This window comes from Poecilia mexicana, unplaced genomic scaffold, assembly GCF_051168715.1.
Source record: "Poecilia mexicana isolate PSO_F unplaced genomic scaffold, ASM5116871v1 scaffold_16, whole genome shotgun sequence".
In the NCBI taxonomy this organism is placed as follows: domain Eukaryota; kingdom Metazoa; phylum Chordata; class Actinopteri; order Cyprinodontiformes; family Poeciliidae; genus Poecilia; species Poecilia mexicana.
This window is the reverse complement of record NW_028263385.1, coordinates 2,402,643-2,428,206: the sequence shown is the minus strand read 5'-3', so window position 1 is coordinate 2,428,206 and position 25,564 is coordinate 2,402,643. Positions and strand designations below refer to the sequence as shown.

General features: G+C 45.4%; 2 protein-coding genes across 2 annotated transcripts; one reads left to right on the top strand and one right to left on the bottom strand.

Moving 5' to 3' along the window:
- Positions 1-1,019: 1,019 nt before the first annotated feature.
- Positions 1,020-14,785, bottom strand: dcst1 (DC-STAMP domain containing 1). Its single transcript, XM_088013697.1, has 15 exons — positions 14,689-14,785; positions 12,945-13,019; positions 12,737-12,865; positions 10,973-11,112; positions 9,887-10,064; positions 8,387-8,530; positions 7,094-7,215; positions 5,578-5,738; positions 5,019-5,118; positions 4,852-4,947; positions 4,627-4,753; positions 3,135-3,251; positions 2,740-2,882; positions 1,619-1,723; positions 1,020-1,371 (listed from the first exon to the last, which is right to left on the bottom strand). The coding sequence occupies exons 1-15, from the start codon at positions 14,771-14,773 to the stop codon at positions 1,276-1,278; spliced, it is 1,818 nt and encodes a 605-aa protein (XP_087869823.1). The 5' UTR covers positions 14,774-14,785; the 3' UTR covers positions 1,020-1,275.
- Positions 14,731-25,149, top strand: dcst2 (DC-STAMP domain containing 2). The gene is made up of 16 exons (XM_088013696.1): positions 14,731-15,073; positions 16,421-16,677; positions 16,754-16,915; positions 18,024-18,125; positions 18,277-18,471; positions 20,218-20,283; positions 20,351-20,564; positions 21,371-21,528; positions 21,601-21,765; positions 21,833-22,000; positions 22,158-22,258; positions 23,398-23,564; positions 23,614-23,714; positions 24,374-24,467; positions 24,690-24,827; positions 24,919-25,149. The coding sequence occupies exons 1-16, from the start codon at positions 14,919-14,921 to the stop codon at positions 25,058-25,060; spliced, it is 2,385 nt and encodes a 794-aa protein (XP_087869822.1). The 5' UTR covers positions 14,731-14,918; the 3' UTR covers positions 25,061-25,149.
- The last annotated feature ends 415 nt before the right edge of the window (positions 25,150-25,564 follow it).

Below are 25,564 nucleotides of genomic sequence, written 5' to 3'. Positions count from 1 at the left end.
AGAAGGATTAGCGGCTGCTGAGGTCAGCGGCGGTTCAGAGGAACAATCTGATCCAGAGTCAGTGTAGAAGCCTAAATTCAATTTTAGTTCATTCAGACCTTTAGGATAAATTATGTTTAGATTTCTTATGGTAATTTGTTTATTTGGATAAAAATGATCACTAGTTAAATCTCTATTGCATACTAATTTGTTATATTGGGCTACACTAAGACCTTCTTGTAAATTTGCATAATTGGAGTTAAGGATTTTACGGTGTGGCCAGGCAGAATCAGTTTGGCGGTTGGAGTGGAGCCACACAGTTTTTTGACCTCTCTCTCGCTTTTTCTCTCTCTTAGGACTCTTTTGTTGTGGAAAAGTAACATTTGTGCCGGTTTTATTTTTGAAGTGAACCGTTAACCTTTATCAAGAGGATCCAGACTGGGTTTTTGTCGTTTTTGTCATCAAGTGGACCGAAGGGGAAGGACGGAGAGCATCAAGCTTATTATGGCTTCATTATTTAGGAACCTACAGTCAGTTTGGATGAAGCAGGGCTGCACGTGCTGCAGCAGATCAGCTGCGGCGGATCAGCTGCTGGCGTCACGCTGCGGCAGTAATCACATCACGTGGTCAAACCCTGGGCTGCAGCAGAAAGAGGAGCAGTGAACTCTTCCTCTTCCTCCATGAGTGGCGCAGTCTGAGTCCAAAAGTATTCATACACCACCAAACTGCAGAGTTCTGTTCCGCTTCCGGGAGAGGAGCAAGATGTATGAGAGAACACATGGCAGCATCATGCTGTGGGACAGATGGGTGGGGCTAAATGAGAACATTCTGGGCACAAACCCTGCAGGAGACCTGACTGGGGTCAAGGGTCACCTTCCTGCAGAACAACAACTCCAAACAAACAGCCAGAGAGGGATCAGTGGCCTAGTCAAAGCCCAGACCTGAGCCTATTTGTGGCAGGACTGAACTGATGTTCAGAGACGTTCTCCATGTTTTCCTAAGAAATGAGGAAAAGTACAGTTGGTGTGAAGACTCTGAACTCTGACTCAGATCAGATCTGTCGTTTTATTGCATTATTGACTCATTTGCTGTGGCCTGTTTTTTCTGAAGAGCCTCTTAAATATGGCTGACATTCCAGGGGAAGTTTTCGTTCTTTCAGATGATTTTCTTTGCATCACATTTATCTCCGGTTTCTGTCTCCGGTCATGTAGGAGGAGGTCGCGTTTTATTTGGGATGATGAACGTTCGTGACAGCGTCTCCAGACGGATCCCCGGCTGGCGGTTAGCGGCTAGCGGCTAGCTGCTAGCGTAGTGAGTCTCCTCCTGGTCTGAGGCATCCTGCCGGGGGTGACGAAGGAGACGGCGCCCCCACCTGGTCAGGCGCTGAAACATCTGCAGGCAGAGAGCAGAAGAAGAAGCTGGAGTACTGTCAATAACACACTGCAAAAAACTAATTAACTAATTTAGTTTGAAAAATAAATATTTTTTTGGTGACTTAAATATTTAGTTTGGAATGAATGAATAACAGAGGCTTTTGTCTCTACGATGTGCTATAAACCAAATTATTGCTGTTAGTTTTTTACAGTGTAACTGGACAAACGGTTCTGTCTGACAGACTGAAGAAGGACAACATGCTCACCGTCCCCGTCCTCCGTCCTCGGCTGATGTGCGTCCTCCTTTTGGGGGACGACAGCCGTCTGTGGAGCTGCAGGTTGTAGAGGAACAAAACGCGCGTCTTCTCCCTCTGCACAGACAGACAGGTGGACAGAGAGACAGACAGGTGGAGAGAGGGACAGACAGGTGGACAGAGAGACAGACAGGTGGAGAGAGGGACAGACAGGTGGACAGAGAGACAGACAGGTGGAGAGAGGGACAGACAGGTGGACAGAGGGACAGACAGGTGGACAGAGAGACAGACAGGTGGAGAGAGGGACAGACAGGTGGACAGAGGGACAGACAGGTGGACAGAGGGACAGACAGGTGGACAGAGAGACAGACAGGTGGAGAGAGGGACAGACAGGTGGACAGAGGGACAGACAGGTGGACAGAGAGACAGACAGGTGGAGAGAGGGACAGACAGGTGGACAGAGGGACAGACAGGTGGACAGAGGGACAGACAGGTGGACAGAGAGACAGACAGGTGGACAGAGGGACAGACAGGTGGAGAGAGGGACAGACAGGTGGAGAGAGGGACAGACAGGTGGACAGAGGGACAGACAGGTGGAGAGAGGGACAGACAGGTGGAGAGAGGGACAGACAGGTGGACAGAGGGACAGACAGGTGGACAGAGAGACAGACAGGTGGAGAGAGGGACAGACAGGTGGACAGAGGGACAGACAGGTGGACAGAGGGACAGACAGGTGGACAGAGAGACAGACAGGTGGACAGAGGGACAGACAGGTGGACAGAGAGACAGACAGGTGGACAGAGGGACAGACAGGTGGAGAGAGGGACAGACAGGTGGACAGAGAGACAGACAGGTGGACAGAGAGACAGACAGGTGGACAGAGGGACAGACAGGTGGATAGAGGGACAGGCAGGTGGACAGAGAGACAGACAGCTGGACAGAGAGACAGGCAGGTGGACAGAGAGACAGACAGCTGGACAGAGAGACAGGCAGGTGGACAGAGGGACAGACAGGTGGACAGAGAGACAGACAGCTGGACAGACTGGTTTCTGTCTTGTCCCATGTCTTTGCGTCCTCCCTCTAGATAAATATAGTTTTTAATGATGAACTCAGGTGCTGTTGGTGTTTTTAACCTTTGGGTTGTAGAAAGCTGCGATGACGCGGCGCAGGCGGTTGGTGTAAACCTGGACACAGCTGAACAGCGCCACCACCAGGACACAACCCACACAGCTCGCATACACTTCAAAAGGGAGGCGGGAGGGGGGGGACATGCATGCTGAGGAGGAGGAGGAGGAAGTGAGTTCAGAGGAAAACGGTTCCTGCTCTTTACAGTCTGCAGAGCGAGGAAGCTGTCGCCCCCTGCTGGGTGAATGTGTGTCCAACACCCTGCCGGCTGCAGATTACCAGCAGAAAAACCAGTTTAAACAGGGCCAGTACCAGTTCAGACCGCAGGGCCAATTCAATATGATTCAGTTCAATATGAATCAGTTCAGTGTGATTCAGTTCAGTTCAGTGAACTGGGACTCACCGCGGTTGTCGCTCTGGACGTTGGTCTCAGAGGAGCTGTTGAAGCCAGAGATGGTGGTGCGCAGGAGGCGGGCCATCATGGTGTCTCCGCCCACGCTGATGTCGATGTGATGGCTGCCTGCAGGAAGGGGCGGAGCCATCTGACTGACAGTCTGGAGCTTTTTCCTCCAGATGGATTTCAAAGATTTGATTAATGCAGATTTTTCATTGGGTCAGAATAATAGCTAACTCGGACTTTCTGTTTCCATCAACAAGTTCTTGTCCTTCTGGTTGATGTTGGACCACTCTGCCATCATCAGTTTGAACCGGTTTGAACTGGTTTGAAGTGGTTAATTTAAACAGTCTCCCAGCTGTTGATTTGAAACAAAGTTAAAGTATTGGGAGGTTGTCCTCCTCCTTCATGATTCAATCCATTGCCAGAGGTGGGTAACTTACATTTACTACATTAACATTTTAAAAATATATATTTTTACTACACCGTACATTTTACTGTTACTTGGGTAACAATATTCCCAAATGTTGCTACAGTTACCAGAGTAAAATTTCTGGCTACTATGCTCACAGCCACTGATATGCTAATAGTGGAGCTACTTTTTTTCAACTTAGCGTTTTGCTAACTTTGAAAATGTTTAGCACACTTAGCTTCCCCACTCTTTAGAGTTTAAAAACTTTCAGTTGAATAAAGTTGAGTAACTTTAACACATTTGTGTTAAAGTTGTAGATATCAACTGTTAAGCAGTTACATGTTTACATCTCATTTTGAAGACTGCTGCTTACACAGCGGTTCCGTTTCCTCTGCACCTGTGATGTGGTGTTGCTACATCACTGTACCCAGAATGCACCGCTCTACAGTCTTCTGACCAAATCCTTACTGTGATCATTTATGCTAAATCAGCAACAGCGTTATCAAAACTCAACAACTATAAAACTGAAGTCATAAAAGAAAGGTCTGATCCAAAGAATCCTTCCTGAAGTGCTAACCGCACAGCTAGCTGCGTGACAAAGTGTCACAGACACATGTGGGTATTAACATGGGTGAAGTTAGCGCATTTGCCTCCACTAAACACTGTGTTAGCACATCACTTTAGCATTAGCGGAACTAAAGTTAATCAAATCAAACCAAAGTTTATTTATATAGCACATTTATAACAACCTCAACTGACCAAAGTGCTTCATAATAATTACAATAATAGATAGCTATATCTATTATATAGATATAGAAATAAAGTTAAGCTTGCAAAAAAAAATACAAATAACATGATAAAATGTTCAGACAAGGTGGGTAGATGACTGGCTGTTCACACTGGCACCTTCTGGCCTCACCTAAAAGTGTGATTAAAGCTTTAGCGTTAGCCAAGCTAATGTTTATGATTAGCACTGTAGCATTAGCAGAGCTACATGTTTCACTCGCTGTGTTCCTAGGTTTTCCAGACCAGATCAACCTGACCGACCGGTGTGTGTGTGTGTGTGTGTGTGTGTGTGTGTGTGTGTACTTGTGATGTTGAACTGTGTGAAGGTGTGTCTGCTGATGATGTCCAGGACGTGGAACAGGGAGAAGTCGATGGCCAGCAAGAGTATGGACAGCAGTGAGATGGCCAGAACCTGAAAGCCTCCTGAGGCCTGCGACACACAAACAGAACCAGCTGATGGTGAGGATGATGAGGGTGATGACACCTGGCGGTTTCCGTGGTAATGGAGGCTGCAGCGGTTCCAGTCACCACTTGTGTCAGCTCGTCAGAGTTGATCTTCAGACTCATCGGGGCGATGAACCGCTTTCTCTCCGACTTTCTGAGAGGAAGCAGGAAATGTTTCCCCTGAGAGGAAAGAGGAAGAGACGGTGAGCCTTCATCACTGTGACGTGATGAAGAGGAGGATGAGAAGGTACCGCTCGTCTCCTGCGCTCGTCGATCCGTCTGAAGTAGGAGGTGATGTAGACGTTGTCAAAAGTGATGTTTGTCCTGTAGGAGCGGAGGTACTGCACCGCCCTGAGGAGGAGGAAAACGAGGAGGAGGAGGAAGAGGAGGAAGAGGAGGATGAGGAGGAGGAAGAGGGAAAGGAGGGAAAGGAGGAGGAGGAGGAAATGGAGGAGGAGGGGGAGGGAACGGAGGAGGAGGAGGAGGAGGGAAAGGTGGAGGTTGAGGATGAGGAGGAGGAAAAGGTGGAGGAAGAGGAGGAGGAGGAGGAAAAGGAGGAGGGAAAGGAGGAGGAGTAGGAGGAGGGTTAGGATGAGGAGGACGAGGACGACGAGGAAGAGGAAGGACAGAAGAGGAAGAGGAGAAGGAGAGAAGATCAGGATCAAAAGAAAGAGGAAGGAAAGAAGAAGAGGAGAACCTAAAAGAGGAGGAGAAGTAAAGGGGGAGGAGGAAGAGGAGGAGAGGAAGCAGCAGCAGTGATGATGAAGGTAATGTTACTGGTCAAACTGGTGATGAAGGTGTGGATCTTACTGGATGAAGACGGTGACGAAGGTGAAGGACAGCACCATCTGCAGGACCTTCACCCCCTGGTCCATCCTCTTCGTCAGGCGCTGGAAGGATTCCCTCACGGCCTCAGTGAAGACCCGGTCCAACGGAACTCCGTCCAGAACCGACTGCTGCTGCTCCTCCTGCTGGACGGCAGGGGAAATGCGTCAGTTTCACCGGGTCTGCTGGTTCTGGTGGGTCTGCTGGTTCTGGTCGTTCTGGTGGGTCTGCTGGTTCTGGTCGTTCTGGTGGGTCTGCTGGTTCTGGTGGTTCTGGTGGGTCTGCTGGTTCTGGTGGTTCTGGTCGTTCTGGTGGTTCTGGTCGTTCTGGTGGTTGTGGTGGTTGTGGTGGTTCTGGTGGGTCTGCTGGTTCTGGTCGTTCTGGTGGTTCTGGTGGTTGTGGTGGTTCTGGTGGGTCTGCTGGTTCTGGTCGTTCTGGTGGGTCTGCTGGTTCTGGTGGTTCTGGTCGTTCTGGTGGTTCTGGTCGTTCTGGTGGTTGTGGTGGTTCTGGTTGGTCCGGTGGTTCTGGTTGGTCCGGTGGTTCTGGTGGGTCAGGTGGTTCTGGTGGGTCTGGTGGTTCTGGTTGGTCCGGTGGGTCTGGTGGGTCAGGTGGTTCTGGTGGGTCAGGTGGTTCTGGTGGGTCCGGTGGTTCTGGTTGGTCCGGTGGGTCTGGTTGGTCCGGTGGTTCTGGTGGGTCTGCTGGTTCTGGTCGTTCTGGTGGGTCTGCTGGTTCTGGTGGTTCTGGTCGTTCTGGTGGTTCTGGTGGTTCTGGTGGTTGTGGTGGTTCTGGTTGGTCCGGTGGTTCTGGTTGGTCCGGTGGGTCTGGTGGGTCAGGTGGTTCTGGTGGGTCTGGTGGGTCAGGTGGTTCTGGTGGGTCCGGTGGTTCTGGTTGGTCCGGTGGGTCTGGTTGGTCCGGTGGTTCTGGTGGGTCAGGTGGTTCTGGTGGGTCTGGTGGTTCTGGTTGGTCTGGTGGGTCTGGTGGGTCAGGTGGTTCTGGTGGGTCTGGTGGGTCAGGTGGTTCTGGTTGGTCAGGTGGTTCTGGTTGGTCCGGTGGGTCTGGTGGGTCTGGTGGGTCTGGTGGGTCTGGTTGGTCCGGTGGGTCTGGTGGGTCAGGTGGTTCTGGTGGGTCAGGTGGTTCTGGTTGGTCAGGTGGTTCTGGTTGGTCTGGTGGGTCTGGTGGGTCAGGTGGTTCTGGTGGGTCTGGTGGGTCAGGTGGTTCTGGTTGGTCTGGTGGGTCTGGTGGGTCAGGTGGTTCTGGTGGGTCTGGTGGGTCAGGTGGTTCTGGTTGGTCAGGTGGTTCTGGTTGGTCCGGTGGGTCTGGTGGGTCTGGTGGGTCTGGTTGGTCCGGTGGGTCTGGTGGGTCAGGTGGTTCTGGTGGGTCTGGTGGGTCAGGTGGTTCTGGTTGGTCAGGTGGTTCTGGTTGGTCCGGTGGGTCTGGTGGGTCTGGTGGTTCTGGTTGGTCTGGTTGGTCCGGTGGGTCAGGTGGTTCTGGTGGTTCTGACCTGGACCGCGACCTCGGTGCGGAACTCTCTGGACAGACGATCCATGGAAACGTTGAGCCGATCGTACAGCTGACCGAAGTTCCTCTCCACAGGAATCTGCTCCCTGCACCACGGAGTCATGACTGACAGACGGGAACAGAGCCGTTAGAGACACAGAGAGTTACAGGTCAAAGGTTACCAGGTCAAAGGTTAAAGGTCATCACCCTGAACCAGTATGGCTGCTTGGAAGGGTTGAAGGTGAAGATGCTACTACTGCATCCAATGATGGACACGCTTCTGCTAATCCCCTAACCAGGTAAGAGCAAAGCTAATGTTTAGTTTAGTACTTTAGCATTTTTGCTAACTTTGAAAACATTTAGCATACCTAGCTTCCCCTGAATACATTTTGTTGGATAAATTCCAAACCACTAATTTCCTTGGCTGTTTTGTAAATGTTCATTAGCGTTTTAGCATTGGGTTCAACTTTCACTAAATAATGTGTTTGTATAGCGCTTTAATGTTAGCTTCTACTGAGAACCATATTTGAACTGCTCTTTAGCATTAGCTAAATATCATGTGAGAGCTATGTGTAGTGCATTAGTAGAACTCATCGCTTTGCTAAGTAAGATGTTTGCTGTACTGACCTTAAGGCACTAATCATAAACCATTAATGCTAAAGCGCTAACTTTAAGCTGTTTACGTGGAGAATGTGAAGTTGCTCTCAAAACAATCGCTAAATATGAATTAATACATGTCTGTGTATTTGTCTGTGTATGTCATAATTTGTTTTAATTCTTGCCATTTGTTCTGTAAAGTTTCTTTTTAAAAATGAGAGACAACACCAGAAGAGAAAATGGAATTGCTGTCTTCAACCACTTCAAAATAAGAGCATGAATATAAACTACTAGAAAGATTCTTAACAGTTTACAACCAAAATTTCAGCACAGGTGTCAAATTGTACTCAACTGTTTATAAAATAGGCAAGTAAATTAGTGCTGAAGAAGAAAATTAATTTCGGGAAAGCTAAGCATGATAAATGTTTTCAGAGTTAGCTAAAATGCTAAAGCGCTAGGCTAAAAATTAGCTTGCTATTAGTGAAAATGAGGAATTGTGCCCTCCACTGGCAGAACTAGCATTTGTAATTAGTGCTTACGGTTATCACTGCTAACATTTTAGCGAGCAGTGCCCACCACTGTGTTTTTCGCTAATGCTAGCCAAACTGGAGGCTTTTATGCCTCTTTCCACTTCTATTTCAGGCTAAATAAAATGGTCAGCAGAAATAAGTTTGAATTTACTTTTCATACAGAAACTCACTTCTCATGACATCACACAGGAAGTCGAATTTCATTGAAACACAGAGGATGTGGTTGATGATGGGAACAGGAATGGCTTTCATGCACTCACTCCACTTCTGCCTGAACCAACCAGCGCAGCGCCGGATGCCCTTGTTCACCACACCTGAGCACAGAAGGGTTTCAAAGACACAGAACCGCTGGGTCGGAGTTCAGTTTTGCAGTCCGTTTTGGAAGTCAAATTTGCATTCACACTTCCCAAACGAATCGCACTTTTGAGACAAAAGAATTAAGAGTCTGATTAAAGCGGACTAAACAGGGTGTGAATGCACCCTAACAGAACCTCTCTATCAGAACCGCTGGTCTGGACCAGGTTACAGATGGAGAAATGACCACTGGTTTCAAAGCTTCATATTTAGGAGAAAGAAGCATTCTTCTCCTAGCGCTCATGCAGCCCTGGGCGGTTGCCCATATTGCCAATACCAGAAACCACCACTGGAAACCCCTAAAAGAGGTTTAAACTACGACAGAGTATTAGGGGCCAGACTAAGAGAATCTTTTTAAATTACGACAGCAGTTATGATATTATGACGATAAAGTCATAGTAATGGGCATAAGAAAGAAACAAAATTTCTAGAAAATGAGAAGCTTGATGGAGTCATGAAGACGTGAGCAGCTCGTCCAGTTCGTGGTTCTTTCCTCTTTTCAGCTGTTGATCTATCGATTCAAAGTCCAATAATAATCTGACGCTGATGTGTGAACAGATTAAGGTTGTTTGTAAAACAGAATCCAAAGTATAACTTTACAAGATCATCTCATGTAATGTCCATATTAGTATGATTTTCATGTTGGAGTCATGAAAATTATTCTCATGAGGAACCAGAACGAGTTTCTCCTGGTGTAATACCGTTATGATAACACTCTATTTGAAGACGTGTGCATAAGACTGACATGACCCTGTCATAAACATGACATGACCCCGTCATAAACATGACATGACCCCGTCATAAACATGACATGACCCCGTCATAAACATGACATAACACCTGTCATGAGCATCAATAAGGCTTCCCGAATGTTTATGACTGTTGTCATGAAGTGTCATTCAGTAAATAATGACACTTTTAATGCAAAGTTGCTCTAAAAGTTGCATTAAATGTCCATTAAAAATGCCAACTTTGCATTAAGTTATCATAATTTACAAAATCATGCAAATCATGTCAGTCTTATGCACACCCCTTCAAATAAAGTGTCACCGATGTGATTCTCATACGTTATATATTTGTTTCTTGTTCTGGTCCGACCACTCCATCGTATAAACCAGATCTGGTGATAATATGTTCCATTATCGTTTATAAATCACTATTTTCTGGTTGTTTCCTCTAGGTGGCGCCCTGGTTCCAACATCTTCTTCTGTCCTGCCTTTAAAAATCTGATTCAGACAAAGTGTAGAGTTTGCAGAGACCCAGGTCCAGAACCGGGTCCAACACCAGGTCCAGAACCAGTTGCAGGTCGGTCTCACCGTCACAGCGCCTCCTGGTGTTGGAGGCGAACTGCTCCTGGGTGCTGTTTCCCTGGGCGGCGCCGCCGGGTTTCTTTTGGATCGGATCATATCCGTACTGCAGCAGAACTTCGTCCCGGATGTTCTGGAACTTCTTACTGATGTCCAGAGACTCCGACTCAAACTCGACTTTATCTTTCTGAGAGGAAAACACAGAGAAGGGTCCGTTACAGAGACCCAGCAGAACCCGGCAGAACTCGGCAGAATCCGGCAGAACCCAGTAGAACCCGGCAGAACCGGGCCGTCCTGGCCTAATCAATGGTCCTCAGGTTGGCCAGTTTTACAGTTTTGTTTTTCTAATAAACATGAAGCAGGATGTCCAAAGTGCGGCTCCCGGGCCGCTCGCGGTCCACGGGCTGAATTTGCGGGGCCTAGCTGCAGTTAAACATGGACCCAGACCGGGCTGGTGGTAGACACACGTGGAGACGTTTTGTTTTTAACGAGGGCAGAATAATTTCTGATAAAATAAAAATAACCAGATATTTCACTTCCTTTTTGATTTCACAGTAAATAAAACAAACTAAGCAGAATCTGATTAAACAAATCATTTTCTCAATAATTAATTAATACTGTAAGCTTTCTTTTTAAAGAAGACACAAAAATCCTGGCCTAATTGCCTAGAATACATGAAATATATTCTATTTTTTAAATTTATATTCATATTTTAATAAGGCAAACAAGTAAAGCGCCTTCTAACTTTAAGATGTAGAATAATTTATGCATCGTTGACTTTTAAAACACCCAATAATTTACTGCTTAGTTTATTGTTCAGCTTGGGAAAAAATATAATACAACTTTGAGATTAGAGTTTTTAAAATTATTAGATTTTTAGTCCTATGAGTGATTCTGACATGATGATTGGGGCTGATGTGAGGAAACGTTTGGTCACCCTGCATTAATCAATACATTTGATCAGCAGCTTCCTGATCAGTTCCACTTATCCAATCCCTGCTTCTGCACCTTAACTGAGTTTTTATTCACAGCCTTCCTGTTACGTTGCAGTGACTGTTTGTGTACCTGCCGTCATGGCGACCCCCCCCCTCTCACCATCAGTTGCTTGGCAACCAGCAGGAAGGGCCTGGCGGCGAGCCGCCACAGCACCCTGCTGTGCTGCACCTGCAGGTCCAGGTTGCAGCTGAGCGACAGCGCCGCCGCCTCGGCGTTCCGCTCCATGTTCGAGATCGGACCTGCAGATGGATAGATGGGACAGCACAGCAAGTCACAGGTACGGAGCTCAAACGGGGCCAAAAAGATTGTTCAAAAGAAAAAAAACCCTGAAATCTGAAAAGTAGATTTGAACTTCTTTTAAGTTTCAAATATATTTTTTGTCAGTTTCCAACTTCTTTCAGTTTCAAAACTTTTTTCTGTTTCAATTGTTTTTTATTTTTGAACAAACTTCATGGCCCTGGAATGACGGAGGCTCACTGCAGCACAGTGACACCTAGTGGTGCAGAAAATGTTTGCACAACTCCTGAGATTCGCTCGTGTCTTGAGGAGGTAAATTTGTTTCACAACTATTCAATCAATCAATCAAAAAAAAAAACAACAAAAAAAAACTAATCTCAATTTTTAAAAAATAATATTGTGGTCAAAACTTCTGGAATTCGAATCCTTTGTTTTAAATGAAAAAAAGTTTTGTTTAAACTATTTTTAAAAAAAATTTAAATCACTAATTTGTGTCTCATGAAGTGAAGAAGTTTTGTGCAAAACAAACTTTTATTTGGGCATGTCTGAACTCTTTGCTTGAGATTTTCACATGAACATCCTGAAGTTATGTGACTGCCGTCATAAGTTGTGTAAGATTTCTTCTTTGAAAACAGGATGGACTCTTCAGCAGCTGTTGCAGTGTCCTCAGACACTTCAGGGATTCTTACTATTCACAAAATGACTTGAATGGTAAGTCATTTTGTGAAGTTCTCTTGCCATTCACATTCTGTGTCCTGCCACCGAAGCAGAACGTCCTGCAGTTCGGGACAGAGTTCAGAGGTAGCAGGGAGCCATCCGCTTTGCTCAGCGCTGACCAATAGGAACACGTCTTACATCGTCTTTAGGCCCCGCCCAGGATGCTCACTGAGATTCGCAAGCAAAACTGGTTGAGTTCAACCAAAACAAGGGAGCATCAAACAAAACTTTCAGAATCACAACCAAAAACTTAGGCTGTCAACCAAAAAATTCTGACATGCGCAAATAAAACTTTATGTTCTGCAAATAACTTTTTCACTTCAATAGGCAAAAATTTGATTTTAAATTTAAAAAAGTTTTTTAAATGAACCTTTTTTCTTTAAAATAAAAAATCATTACAATTCCAAAAGTTTTGAACAAAATTTTATTTTTTTTAAATTGAGATTAGTTTTTTTGATTGAATAATTGTGGAACAAATTTACCTCCATATAAACTAATTTCCAGGATTGTGGTGAAAAGATGCAGGAATGATTTACAGACGGCTAACTGATCAGAAGCTACAGCAGGAGAGTCTGCAGAGTGTGTGCGTAGGTGTGTGTAGGTGTGTGTCCGTGTGAGTGCATGTGTGTGTGTGTTTGTGTGTGTGTGTGTGCGTGTGTGTGAGTGTATGTGTGTGTGAGTGCATGTGTGTGAGTGCATGTGTGTGTGTGTTCGTGTGAGTGCATGCGCGTGTGTGTGTGTTTGTGTGTGTGAGTGCGTGTGTGTGAGTGCATGTGTGTGTGTGTGTTCGTGTGAGTGCATGCGCGTGTGTGTGAGTGCGTGTGTGTGTGTGTGAGTGCGTGTGTGTGAGTGTGTGTGTGTGTGAGTGCGTGTGTGTGTGTGTGTAGGTGTGTGTGTGAGTGTGTGTACCTCTGTACAGAATCATCACAATCATAACCATGAGGTAGGAACGGCCACGAGAGCCGAGGATGCTGGGTAACGTGAGGAGGATGGTACACCTGAAGGACGAGGACAGGATTCCACCTACAATACACACACCTGAAACACACACACACATTTGTGTTCACCTGATCAGGATGTGGTTTGAAGGAGGAATGTGAGTCTGACGTCTCCTCACCAACAAATGCAAACCCTACTGCCAGTTTCAGGTCAAAGGTCAGCGGTAGGTTGTGGGCACATCCCAGGTACAAAACTAAAGCACAGTAAACAACAAAATAGATTTTATTAGTTTTTAAAAATTCCATTTTTATGAGATTCAGAGTGAATTGTCTTTATTTTCCTCTTTAGATGTTTTTAGCTGAGTACTTTAAAAGTCATTTTGCTCTTTCATTTGTTTACTACTATGATCATTTCCTGTATTTTCTTTTTATGTCTCTTTTACATAATGTGAAAACCTGGTTAAAAAGAGTCGGGCAAACACACATTTCCCCTGCAGTTCATCCATCCTGTTTGCCAAACATCTCAGAAGAACCTTCATGATCAGTGGAAGAGACGGTTTGAATTTTCTTCTTCGCTGAGAATCTGGGATTTACAACCATACACTGAAAACAGAGAATGAAAACCCTACTTAAAAAATGCTAATTTGCTACATGTAATCCAATTAAGTTTATTCAGTTGTCTTGTAAATAAAGTATGTTTGACAAACTTAATTTGATGACATGTAACAAATTAACACAATTGTTTTTAAATTGGAGCTCCATTCTCTTTTTTTCAGACTGGTTCTGAAAAACTGAAATAATTTGAGTTTTTGAATAATTAGTCAGCTACGGAAGCAGAAAGCTGCCATCCAGACAAAAGGGAGGTACAGTGATGTCACTTGTGAAAATGTTTTTGTTGTAACAATATATGATTTATGTTTGTACAACATATTATGATGTTCTTACACTAAATATATAACACTAGAAAAAAACTTTAAATAATTTTACAATATTTATTTGTATGAATGTGATCATCTATTGTGCAAACATAAGGAATAAAATGAAAGTAAAATAATTCACATTTAGTATAATACAGTATTGTGTTCAGACAATGAAAGGTATGTTTTTAATGTGAAAACATTATTCAACCAAATAATTTTATGTTGTACAACATATTCATGTTCAATAATATATTCTTTATACAGTAAAAATTTAAAACTTTTTGGTTATAACGTGATATTAAACTATTCAAACATGAGGAGTATATTATTGGAGCTATAAAGTTTTCAAACTATATAATCAAAATCAGCTGGTTGTATAAAAAACATTGTTGCTATGGTTACACATCTGGACAACTATCTGAGATTTAAAAAATCAGCAGATTAGTCAAAAGAACAATGTTTTTTTTAATGTGAAATCAATGAATGAGAAGAACTGTAGAACGTCAAACACAGAGAAACATTTGGAAAATAAATATAATTTAGTCAAAATACATAATGAATAAATCCTAAGAGCAATTTAGTAGCAATTATAAAAAATGAAAGAAAAAGAAAACTACCGCAAAAATAAAAATAAAAACATGTAGTTATTGAAATAAAAACGTCAGACTAACATTAAAGCATTCAAAACGAAGTAATTAAAAATGTGTCAAACCAAACAGGTTTGGTTTGACACAACCAAACCGAACCAAAACGGTTTGGTTCGGTTTGGTTGAACCGAACCAAAACCTCCGCCATGATCTCTCTCCATGGTCACCAAGTGGGAATAACAACTAACCACTTATTTTTATCTTAGCCGAATTATTCTCTTTGTTCTCTCTTTGTTATTTACATCATAGCTGTACAGATAAACGTCACAGAAACGATGAAGACTGGAGATAAGTTTAAATTTCTGGTATTTTCAGGCAGGTTCTGTTACTAATTGCTCTCCAGCTGAACGGTTTACCTGAGCCGCCCGCCGCGCCGAACAGGCCTCTGACGACCAGGGCCTTCCGGCTGCCCTCTGGAAGCTGGACGGACCTCCACCCCATCAGAGGGACCCCACACACCTGGAGGAGGCAGCCAGGCAGGTCTTCTGCGAATCAGGAAAGAGCTGAAGGTCTCTGCGGGTCACGATGCTCCATCAGTTAGAAGCTCTAACAAACTGTTGAGCTTCCGGAAGTTCCCGTGGTCTCCATGGCAACCGGTTTCAGTTGGTCAGCCGGCGCTAAGGAGTCTGAAATTAAAAAGATGGGAGCTGAGGAGGAGAAACGGCACCTGCTGAATAGGGACATCGCTGTCCAGGTGGTGAGGGGCGGAGCCACACAGACACTCGGAAGATCCCTGAACAGGTAGTTAGCATAAAGCTACAGGTTAGCATCTAAGCTGAAAACTACTTAGCATTACGTTAGCGGGAAGTCAAAAGACACCTGAACAGGGACGGCCCCTGGCCCTGGTGGTGCGAGGGTTGAGGTGATGTGGGGCCACTACTTACAAGTTAAAGTACCTTTGCTAAAAATGTTACTCAATTAACTGATAGAACGTCTTATTTAATATGCTAAAAATACCTGATCAGACAGATAGAAGTATAAAGTTATGTGCAAATTCTGACATTTTAAGGACTAAAGAATGTAAAACAGATACAATACAGTTAAATTTTTCTTTACAAAATTAAAAATTGAGGCAGAAATGAACACGTTTTGCAATAAAACTTTTGAAGCTTCTTACAGGTGTTTTGAAATCCTTGCATGATAAAAACAGACGTCGAATGTTAAGTTACAGCAGCAAAATAAATGAAAGGTTTAAAAACGATTAAAATAAATCAATGTTCCAGTTATTGATCAAAGGCAGCTCTAAACTGGTGCGCCTTGAAGGAACTGTGTCCTTCAGAGTCCTCCTAGTCGTTGGTTTTTCATGTTTCTGGAAGTTTGTACCAGATTCATGGTGCATGGAAGCTGAATGCTGCTTCTCCATATGTGGTTCTGGTTCTGGTTCAGGTCCGGAAGGTTGACATAATGACAACAGATCTTTAATGTACGAGTATGTATGGATGAGTTTTCCTAGATCTTATTGAGACATTAGCCCTTTAGTCCTGGAAATGTTCAGGTGATAGAAGGTCGACTTTGTAAACGTCTTTATGTGAAGGTTTAGGTCAGAGTTCATCACTAAACCCTGATTTCAACATGATCTCTAGTTTCCAGCTGTAATCACTGAAGCTGTCTGAGTAAAGCTAACGAGTTACTAGCCAAGTCTATGTAGCATAAAGCTAACACTTAAGACAGTTACAGTGAGATTTTTTTGCTGATAAACTGTAAATAGATCGTCTTAGATTTCTGTGCAAATTTGACATTTTCATGCAATTTGTTTATTTTGACATAATGCCTAAAACCGTCCCATGGCTGGCCTCCTTCGGTCAAACCGTGCTGAGGCAGTTCATCTGGCGCTAGCATAATATGTAGCTGCTAACTGTTAGCTTACGGCTAGATACCAGTCCAGGAACACTTTGTTTTTTTTTCATTCAGTGATTTAATTTTTATTGTTCAAACATGGAGGAAGAATTTCTCTGGATATGGAGCCGTGTTCAGATCCTGTTGGCGGATCGTAACTTTTCATCTCCACATGTTGGAGATTGTAGATCTGGTGGCAAGAGAGCAAAACCCAATGGAGCCCATGATGACCTCTGCTAACGGTACTTCCAGGTCCGGTGGGCGCGCTCGCCGAAGAAGGAAGAAACTCGGGCCCCAGCTGGTGCAGGCGGGGCGGAGCCTGGTGGCGTTTCTCTTTGGCCTTCTGCTGGTGTTTATCCATGGACTGCTGGGCTTCTTGGTGCACAAACAGCCATTGCAGTTCTGCGTCATCTCCACGCTGATCCTGGCCGGGCTCACCGCGTTTGGCATGGGGCTGTCAATAGGTTTCCGGGCCAACGTCATGGTCATGCTGCCTACTTTGTTCTCAGGTGAGTCAGAGGCATTCACCTGAATCTATCGGAGCTGGACGTTGTTAGTAAGCTGCTCGGTCTTCTTCTGGTCCAGCCCGCGTCGTCCTGTTCCTGTATGTGTCGGTGGTGGTGTCCGGGCCCATGAAGAACACGGTGGAGAACACGGAGCGGGCTGCTGCCAGCCTGCTGTGTAGCGCCGATCTGGCAGCCAATCAGACGAAAGAGCTGATGCAGAGAGCGGCCACGCCTCTCTTCTGTAAGACACGCCCCTCGCATAGAAACCATCTGACATTAACGGGGCACATCATGCTTTAAATCCTTTTGACATCTAAATCATTCAGTGATGGTCTGTATGAAGTGGAACTGTGATACCTTGGTCTGAAATCCTCGTTATTGTAGCGCGACGTGACGACTAGTTTAGGCCCCACCCCTTCCAGGCACGAACCTTTTATTCCCAAATTGATTAAACGACATCAACAGCGGTAGACTTGTTCATCCAGCCTTACGTGTTAGAGTCAGGAAATGCTACCACCACATGAATGAACACGATTGGTAAACATGGCAGCTTAGTTAGCAAGTTTGCTAAAAATGTCACTGAGTGCATTTGGATCCTGTGTTCCTCAAGAGAAAAACGACAAAAAACTATGCCAAACTGCCAAAATGTAATGATGCTATTCAAAGTGAACAGTTATGTCCCAAGGAGCTTAAGATAGCACACAGTGCTAACATAAGCAGAGCGCACAATGCTACTGCTAGGACGGCTGGAACGTCATATCAACATTAACTGTGTGCAGTAAAACACACAGCAACTGCACATTTTGATTTAGCTACTTGTAGCTTCCTTTAATTTTGACTACAAAATGGCTGCGAGAAATAAAAATATCGGAGTCAAGAAAACTAGTTAGCTGGAAGTCCATGTTCTGTGACATAATAGTTTAAAACATAGAAGAGGGTGTGCTGTGGTGGCGCAGGGGTTGAGGACAGCCCGCGTGTGGGGGCCTTCGTCCTCGGCATGGCTGTCGTGGGTTCGATTCTCGGCCTTGGCGACCTTTGCTGCATGTCTTCCCCCTTCTCTCGTTGCCCACTTTCCTGTCGGGTAACTGTTGGATGGAGGCCACTAGAGCCAACAAAAAACATAGAAGAGAATAGAGAAAGCTGAACAGATTGAAAAATATGACCCAAACAGAACATAAAGTAATCTATGCATCACTGGACTGAACTTTCCTGCACGCCAAGTACACAACAAAATGTATTTAAAGGCTGAAAAAGTGGATTTTGTATCATATGTCCCCCTTAAAATTAATAAAAAATATTTACACAGGTTCTTCAGAATAAACTGAATAATTTGTTGGGTTTGTTTGCAGCTGCCATTGATGAAATCAGAAAGATCAGCAGAAACGCGTACGCCGTGGCAGGAAGAGTCCAAAACTTCATCAACACTCTGACAGACAGTGTCCGCCATGTTGGTCAGTCACGTTTATCCTTCTCTACACAATTAGACAACAAAAATATGTGCAGTGATCAAAGGTCCTCCATCATTATCGTCAGGTTTTGGTTGCCTCGTCTTTTTGTTTTGAGGTCTGTTTGTGTAAATTAACGTGATCTTTGACCCCACAGCTCGGACCCTAAGGAACGTCCTTCACTTCCTGGTGGACATTGGAGACATCTGCAACGATAAGATGGGCGCTCCGTACAGGAAGTGCCGGGATCTGTTTGCCCAGGGTCGGACCGACTGCAACAACCTGCTGAAGGAGTTCAACTTCCTTTGTGAAATCGTAGATGCCTTCCTGCCGCTTTGCAACCTCGCTCGTGGTGCATTCACTGACATCACTTCCTTTAAATAATTGCCTCCACTTAGGTGCCTTTAGTGCCAAAATTAAAACTATTGTTCACCCAGCAGTGGCTACGTCCTTGTAGCAGGAGGCTATGTCTATTCTGAAGCTACTGATCTGATTAATGAAAGACACTGGTGCTAGCTAAAGAAAAGGAAACCACTGGCTAGCACTAGCTTTGAGAGGTTAGTGCCTGGCAAAGCTAAGGTGGTCACCCACTGGATTTCCTACTTCCTACTGCCCAACACCAGCTTAACCAAGGCTAATGCTAACTGATACAAGGCTAACACCAGTCTGTACAAAGCTAATGCTAACCAATACAAGGCTAACACCAGTTTATCCAAGGCTAATGCTAACAATACAAGGCTAGCACCAGTTTATCCGAGGCTAATGCTAACCAATACAAGGCTAACACCAGTTTATCCAAGGCTAATGCTAACTGATACAAGGTTAAGACCAGTTTATCCGAGGCTAATGCTAACTGATACAAGGCTAACACCAGTCTGTACAAAGCTAATGCTAACCAATACAAGGCTAACACCAGTTTATCCAAGGCTAATGCTAACAATACAAGGCTAACACCAGTTTATCCAAGTCTAATGCTAACAATACAAGGCTAGCACCAGTTTATCCGAGGCTAATGCTAACCAATACAAGGCTAGCACCAGTTTATCCAAGGCTAATGCTAACCGATACAAGGCTAACACCAGTTTATCCGAGGCTAATGCTAACTGATACAAGGCTAACACCAGTCTGTACAAAGCTAATGCTAACCAATACAAGGTTAACACCAGTTTATCCGAGGCTAATGCTAACTGATACAAGGCTAACACCAGTCTGTACAAAGCTAATGCTAACCAATACAAGGCTAACACCAGTTTATCCGAGGCTAATGCTAACTGATACAAGGCTAACACGAGTCTGTACAAAGCTAATGCTAACCAATACAAGGTTAACACCAGTTTATCCGAGGCTAATGCTAACTGATACAAGGCTAACACGAGTCTGTACAAAGCTAATGCTAACCAATACAAGGCTAACACCAGTTTATCCGAGGCTAATGCTAACTGATACAAGGCTAACACCAGTCTGTACAAAGCTAATGCTAACCAGTACAAGGTTAACACCAGTTTATCCAAGGCTAATGAAATAAACAAAACAACAGAAACAACACACTCCAAAAACAAAAATCTTCCCAAGTATTTTTGGTTTAGTTTCTAGTGCAAATATCTTAGTACACTTGAAATAAAACAAAACTAAATCATAAGTAACTTTTCAGTTTGTTTTAAGTCAATAATTTTCTAATATTGATGAAAATTGATATTTGATGGCAGATTATTGGCAGAAAAATGTCTTGTCATAAGCAAATTTATCTGCCAATGGAACTGGAACTTTTTCATCAATTTAAACAATGATTGACTTTAAACAAGCCGAAAAGTTACTTGTAAGTTAGTTTTGAGTTACTTCAGCTGTGGTAAGATACTTGCACTAGAAACTAGATCAAATTTACTTGGTAAGATTTTTTATTTTTACAGTGCAAATAAAATAAATGATGAAATCTCTGTAAACCAAATGGTCCTTGAAAAGAAAGGAATAGTTGAGACCAAAGCAGCAGACTGAAGACTTTCATCATCCAGAGACGAGAGAAAAACGACAAATCATGCATTAATTCATCATGTGATTAACTGATTTATTGATTATCGTAAATAATTTTGGTGCGTTTCAGCCGGAGAGCTGTTCTGCATCATCCCGTCGTACGTGGCGGCCCACCTGAAGCAGCGCCTGGCGGAGCGTGAGTGACCTGCACCTGCAGCTGCTGCTCGCCGCCGCCGCCGCCTAACCGCTCTCGCCTGTTTCAGCCACGGTTGCCGCATTCAGGAAGATGATGCGTGAGTTCGACTTCAACCTCTCGTCCACGGTGAGCTTCGACGTGGACGCCAACGCCAGCCGCACGCTGCAGCAGGTCTCCCAGCAGATCATGGCCGACATCTCCGCCGACCTGCAGAATTTCCAGAGGCTGAGTCAGCTGCTGGCCTACACCAACTTCGTGCTGCTGGGCTTGTCCTTCATCGGGTCAGAGGTCACCGCTCAGCTGCACTCAGTCTCAGAACCACTCACGCCAACGTGTCAGTGGCGTCAGTTTCCAAAATTATTTAAAAAATGAAATCTGAAAAGTGTGGCGTGCCTTTATATTCAGCTCCCCTGAATCAACAGTGGAGAACTTTTGGGGGTTTGTCCTATCAGTTTTAAACATCTACTTTTCTCTTAATAAAGCAGCTTAGACTGGATGGATTCAGGTCTGCACTTTGACTAGGACGTTGTGGAAGTCTCAGGTATTCTGCAGCCTCTAACAGGTTGTCCTCTATGATTGTCCAGGCTTTTAGTTGAGTTTGGGTTTTCTTCCACTTCCTGTCTACTGGTTGTTCTCTAAATAACTTCCAGAACCAGAAGCTGAACATCTGTGCTACATTTCATTTAGCGCTATCACAAATGCACGCCGCACCTTTTAGATTTTATGTGCAGAAGATTTAGAAAACGAGGTTTAATTCTCCTTCCTCTTCAGTTTCACTGCTTGCTAAATACGATCAATTCAAGCAGCTTTTCCCTACACTGCTATGCCGTTGCTATAGAGTTGCAACTCCATAGTAAGATGGCTGTCAGTTACAAAGTTCCTGGAAGTGTGACGGCACATGAGAGCCATTTATAAAGTAGATGGTACCAACCGGTGCCAAACGCCTCTGGGCATATTATAAATTATATTGTAGTAGGTATATTTTTACTAAAACTTCTGTACATTAGGATGTGAATACTTTTTTATGTGAATACTGTATGTTGCTGTGTGTGTGTGTGTGTCTGTGCGTGCGTGTGTGTGTGTCCAGGGCGTTGATGTACCAGCGCCGGTACCTGCGGGATCTGCACTTCGATAACTTCTACATTAGCGCTCAGTTTAGACAGCTGGACCAGCAGGTGGCGTCGGAGGGCGGAGCTTCGGTTCTGCCGCTGACGCGCAGAGAGACGCAGACCTACGTGACGCCACGTAAGAACCGCTGCTGCAGGTACCGCTAACCAGAAGGCGCAGCAGCAGCTAGCGCTCTGCGTTCCTCTGCAGTGTCTCTGCGGCTGACGCAGCGGGAGCGGCGCCGCGTGCTGGTGCGGATGGCCTCCGTCTTCAGGCACCTGGTGGGGGGCGGCCTGATTGTGGCGATGGACTTCCTGGTCTTCTGGATCCTGGACCAGGTGCACCACCAGGTGGAGGTGGACGTGGTCGCCAGAGGTGAGGCGTGGCGGGGTGTGACGCGGTGCTGTTGTGTGGTCTCCATGGTAACGGCGCATCCTCTCAGCCCCTTACCAGGTGGCGGTCCAGGTGAACGGGTCGGGTTATGCCTCGGACATCTTCAGAGACCTGGTGGCGTCCTTCAACGTCTTCCAGACAGGAAACATCACCGTCATCAGCAGGAAGTGCCTGGTGGAGCCGAAGGAGCCCGACCACAGAATCAGCTTCCTGCTCGGTACCAGAACCGGACCAGAGCCAGAATCAGGACCAGACCTAAAACTGGTCCGGTTCTGGTTCTGCAGGCCTCCTGCTGGGTATGGCTGTAGTTCTGGTTCTGGTCCTGGTTCCGGTCTGGTTCTGAACCGGTTCTGGTTCTGGTTCTGGTTCTACAGGTTTCCTGCTGGGTATGGCTCTGGTCATCTCTCTGTTCAGAGGATTCGTTCAGCGCCTCAGACGGATCGTCTGTGCTTTTTATTATCCTGATCAGGAGCAGGTACTGAAAACACTGTTGACCATACGGAAGGCTATCCATGTCGGAAAGTAAAGAATGCTGCAGAAAACGTCCAAACACCGGCTGGTTCTGGGTCTCAACCGGTTGGCTGCTGTTAGCAATAAGTCAGTTTAAATCTTTTTAAATTAAACTTTCTTTTAGCTGCAGCAGAAATTTCCACCTCACACAGTTTGAATATATATTTGAATATACATATTGAAATATTTATTTTATTTATCATGTAGAGAACATATGTATTTTTTGTGGTTTTATGAACTGGTGGTCTGACGGACACCATCACTTTCCTTCTGTTCCTGAGTGTCGTGCTTAGACCGCAGGAGGGTTAAATATTTACAGTTTTTGTCACATATATTAATATCCCTTTACCAAATCGGCTATAGTATGGATTTTGGCCTTTCTGGCTTTCCGTAGAAGTGAGGCTGCTGTTTGCGTTCATAGGTTTGTTTATCTGCAGCTTTACAGAATCAGATCTAGACTGGGTTCAACTGATAAACCGACTCTGCAGTTCAAATCAAACATCTGGCAGCTGCTTCCTTCAGTCTGGACTCTAGACAGGAAGTTAGCGTAGCTTCAGGCGCTACAAGCTAACATCAGTTCCTCCAAGTGGGAGTCACTAGCAGCAGCTACCTGAAGGCAGGTAGATTTCCTGTAAGCCCCGCCCCCTCCGGCTCTATCTGAGGGTGTTTTCAAGGCTTTCTGCCTCCAGATGAGGATCAGCTGCTGTGGGTGAAAGGTCACGGAGCAGACAGGCATGTGAGGAATCTGGAGCAGGAATGTTGGAGAGGAGGAGGCCGAAGGCAGGTCTGAACGTGACCGAGACGCTCCGAGGTTTAACCGGGATTTAACTGGGATTTATCCGGTTTAATGCTTATGCTGCATGATTTCCCTAAAACTGGATTCTGTCCATCTTTTAATGATTAAAGTTGTAGTTCTGAACTGGAAGTGATGAGCAGAAGCAGCAGATGTTCCCGTCATGCTGTGGGACAGAGGCTGATGCTCCACCACGCATCCTGCTGCAGAAACAGGCGTGGTTCTGGTCCCTGCTGCCAGAACATGGCGACCCGAATGAGAGAGCAGGAACCTGAACCTCCAGGTGACCGGCCCTGCTTTGTGTTCTGCAGGAGAGGATCCGGTTCCTGCACCAGCATATCCTGAGCGAGAGGCTGTCGGTGGGCCGGGCCCTGAGGAGGTCTGCGGTCCGACACCTGGCCGACCGGGCCGCCGGCGCCAGTTGGATGCAGGCGCTGCTGAGGCGGTACCTTCATACCACGATTAGACCCAAAACAAAGTAAATATCCAGCTGAGCAGGTTCATGTTGCTGCCGTTTTGTCCCTCAGGCTCCCAGGTGGAGGACACCTGTCCTCCCTCACCTGTCTGGGCTGCAACGAGGCCGTCAGGCAGAAGGAAGCCGCCGTCTGCGACGTCTCAGGATGCTCAGGTGAGAAACAGACCGTGGTCCATCAGAACCGGGTTCGGGCCGGGGCCAGTCTGCTGGTCATGGGCTGTACTTGGTTTATTTCGTCAGTAGTGACGGTGGGGAGTCTGTGTTCTGAGTTTAGATTCTAATGATGTCAGAACCAGAACCTGGAGAAGATCGGATCGTCTCATACTGCATAGAGGTTCATTTGTAAAGACATACTTTCACCAACTAATCATTTATTTATAAATGTCTGTTTCAAACTAAGTATTTAGTTAAATATTTAACTTCAAACTAAATATAGCCAGCAGTTCAGAAATATTAACTAGTTATACAACTTTCTAATAGCTAGGTAGCTAACAATGTAAATATTTAGTTCCAGTGTTTTCTAGATTGCTGTTATGTATTTAGTTTAAAGCAAAATATTAATTTAGAAGCTAAATATTTACCTTGTAAATATTTTGTTTGAAAGTTTGACATTGAAACTTTCTGAACCTCCGTTTTTTGTCCATGTAACTTTTTGACAGTAACTTTATAAATGGCGCCTTTAATCAAAGGAATATTAATATTTCATGCTGCAGTTCACTTGTTTCTGTTTGTTTTCATTGACTGACCTGAAAGTAGCAGAAAATCCCAGCAGAACCTGAACGCACCCTGACTATGGCTCTGATGTCTCCCAGGCGTTTTCTGTCGGACGTGTTTCCACAGCCTGGGCGACGTGTGCGCCGTCTGCATGCGACCTCTGACCTCCCAGGAAGACAGCGAGGAGGAGCTGTGAGTGACCTGTCCGCCCCAGAACCGGCACCAGAAACACCAGCCGACCCAAACCACTTCTAAACCCAACAGAACTGCAGAAAACGGCAGAACCATCAAATCCGACCCAAAACCAAACACACCTCCTGGTTCTGACCCGTTTCCTCCTGATTCTGACCCAGAACCTCGTGGTTCTGACCCGGTTCTTTGTGGTTCTGACCCGGATTCTTCTGTTCCCCTCAGAGACTCCAGTGATGATGAGCAGCTCACCCTGTGGTCCGCGGCCCGCCTCCCGGCCCGGTCGGAGATGCAGAGTAGAACCTTGCCTGCCAGAGGTTCGCTGGTCCAGGACGACAGCAGCGACTTCGACATCGTTCACAGGTAAGAACTGGTCAGGTAAAGTTCCTCCCACTGCTCTGATCCTCCATTTTAAACCCCTGAACGTCTGTTTTCCCACTCTGTCTGCTGTCAGTGAAGCAGACGTGACGTACCAGGACCGGTCCGGGTCTTCGGATTCCGACAGCGACTCCGACTCGTCAGAAGCCCTCGCTGAGATCAGAGTTCAGACTCCGGGTCGTCATGGAAACCAACAGTCTAGTGTTGCAATAAACTGAATGTTATGAATAATAAATATATTTTTACCTTCAGCTGAACTCCGTATAACGACCGAATGCTGCCATATTAAAACAGTATTTTAATCCTCTTATGAGCTCCTGGAGTCGTTCAGGTGGATCTGAATCCATGTTGGGAAAAGTCGCTCCTGTTGGTTCTGATCCGACCCGGTTCGGATTCTGGACTCTTCTTTGTTTCAGAGTTCTGGACGTGTGAGAAGAGGAAACCAGAGCTCTCCATTTTCTCACCCTTGTCCCTTAGTGGGGTCGGGAGGGTTGCTGCTGCTTCTCCAGTTAACGCGGGGTGAGAGGTCACCTGGACAGGTCGCCAGTTTGTCGCAGCATATTATATATATTTTCTTTTTCAATTTTCTTTTTTCTAGTTTAAAGGATCAAGCTTTTTGGCCTCAGTTTAGTTCCATACATGTTGCCTCCTACCCGGAGCCGGCTCGTGCCTTGCTAAAGTATTCACACCCTGAACTTCCAGCTTCAGTTTTATTTGACCAG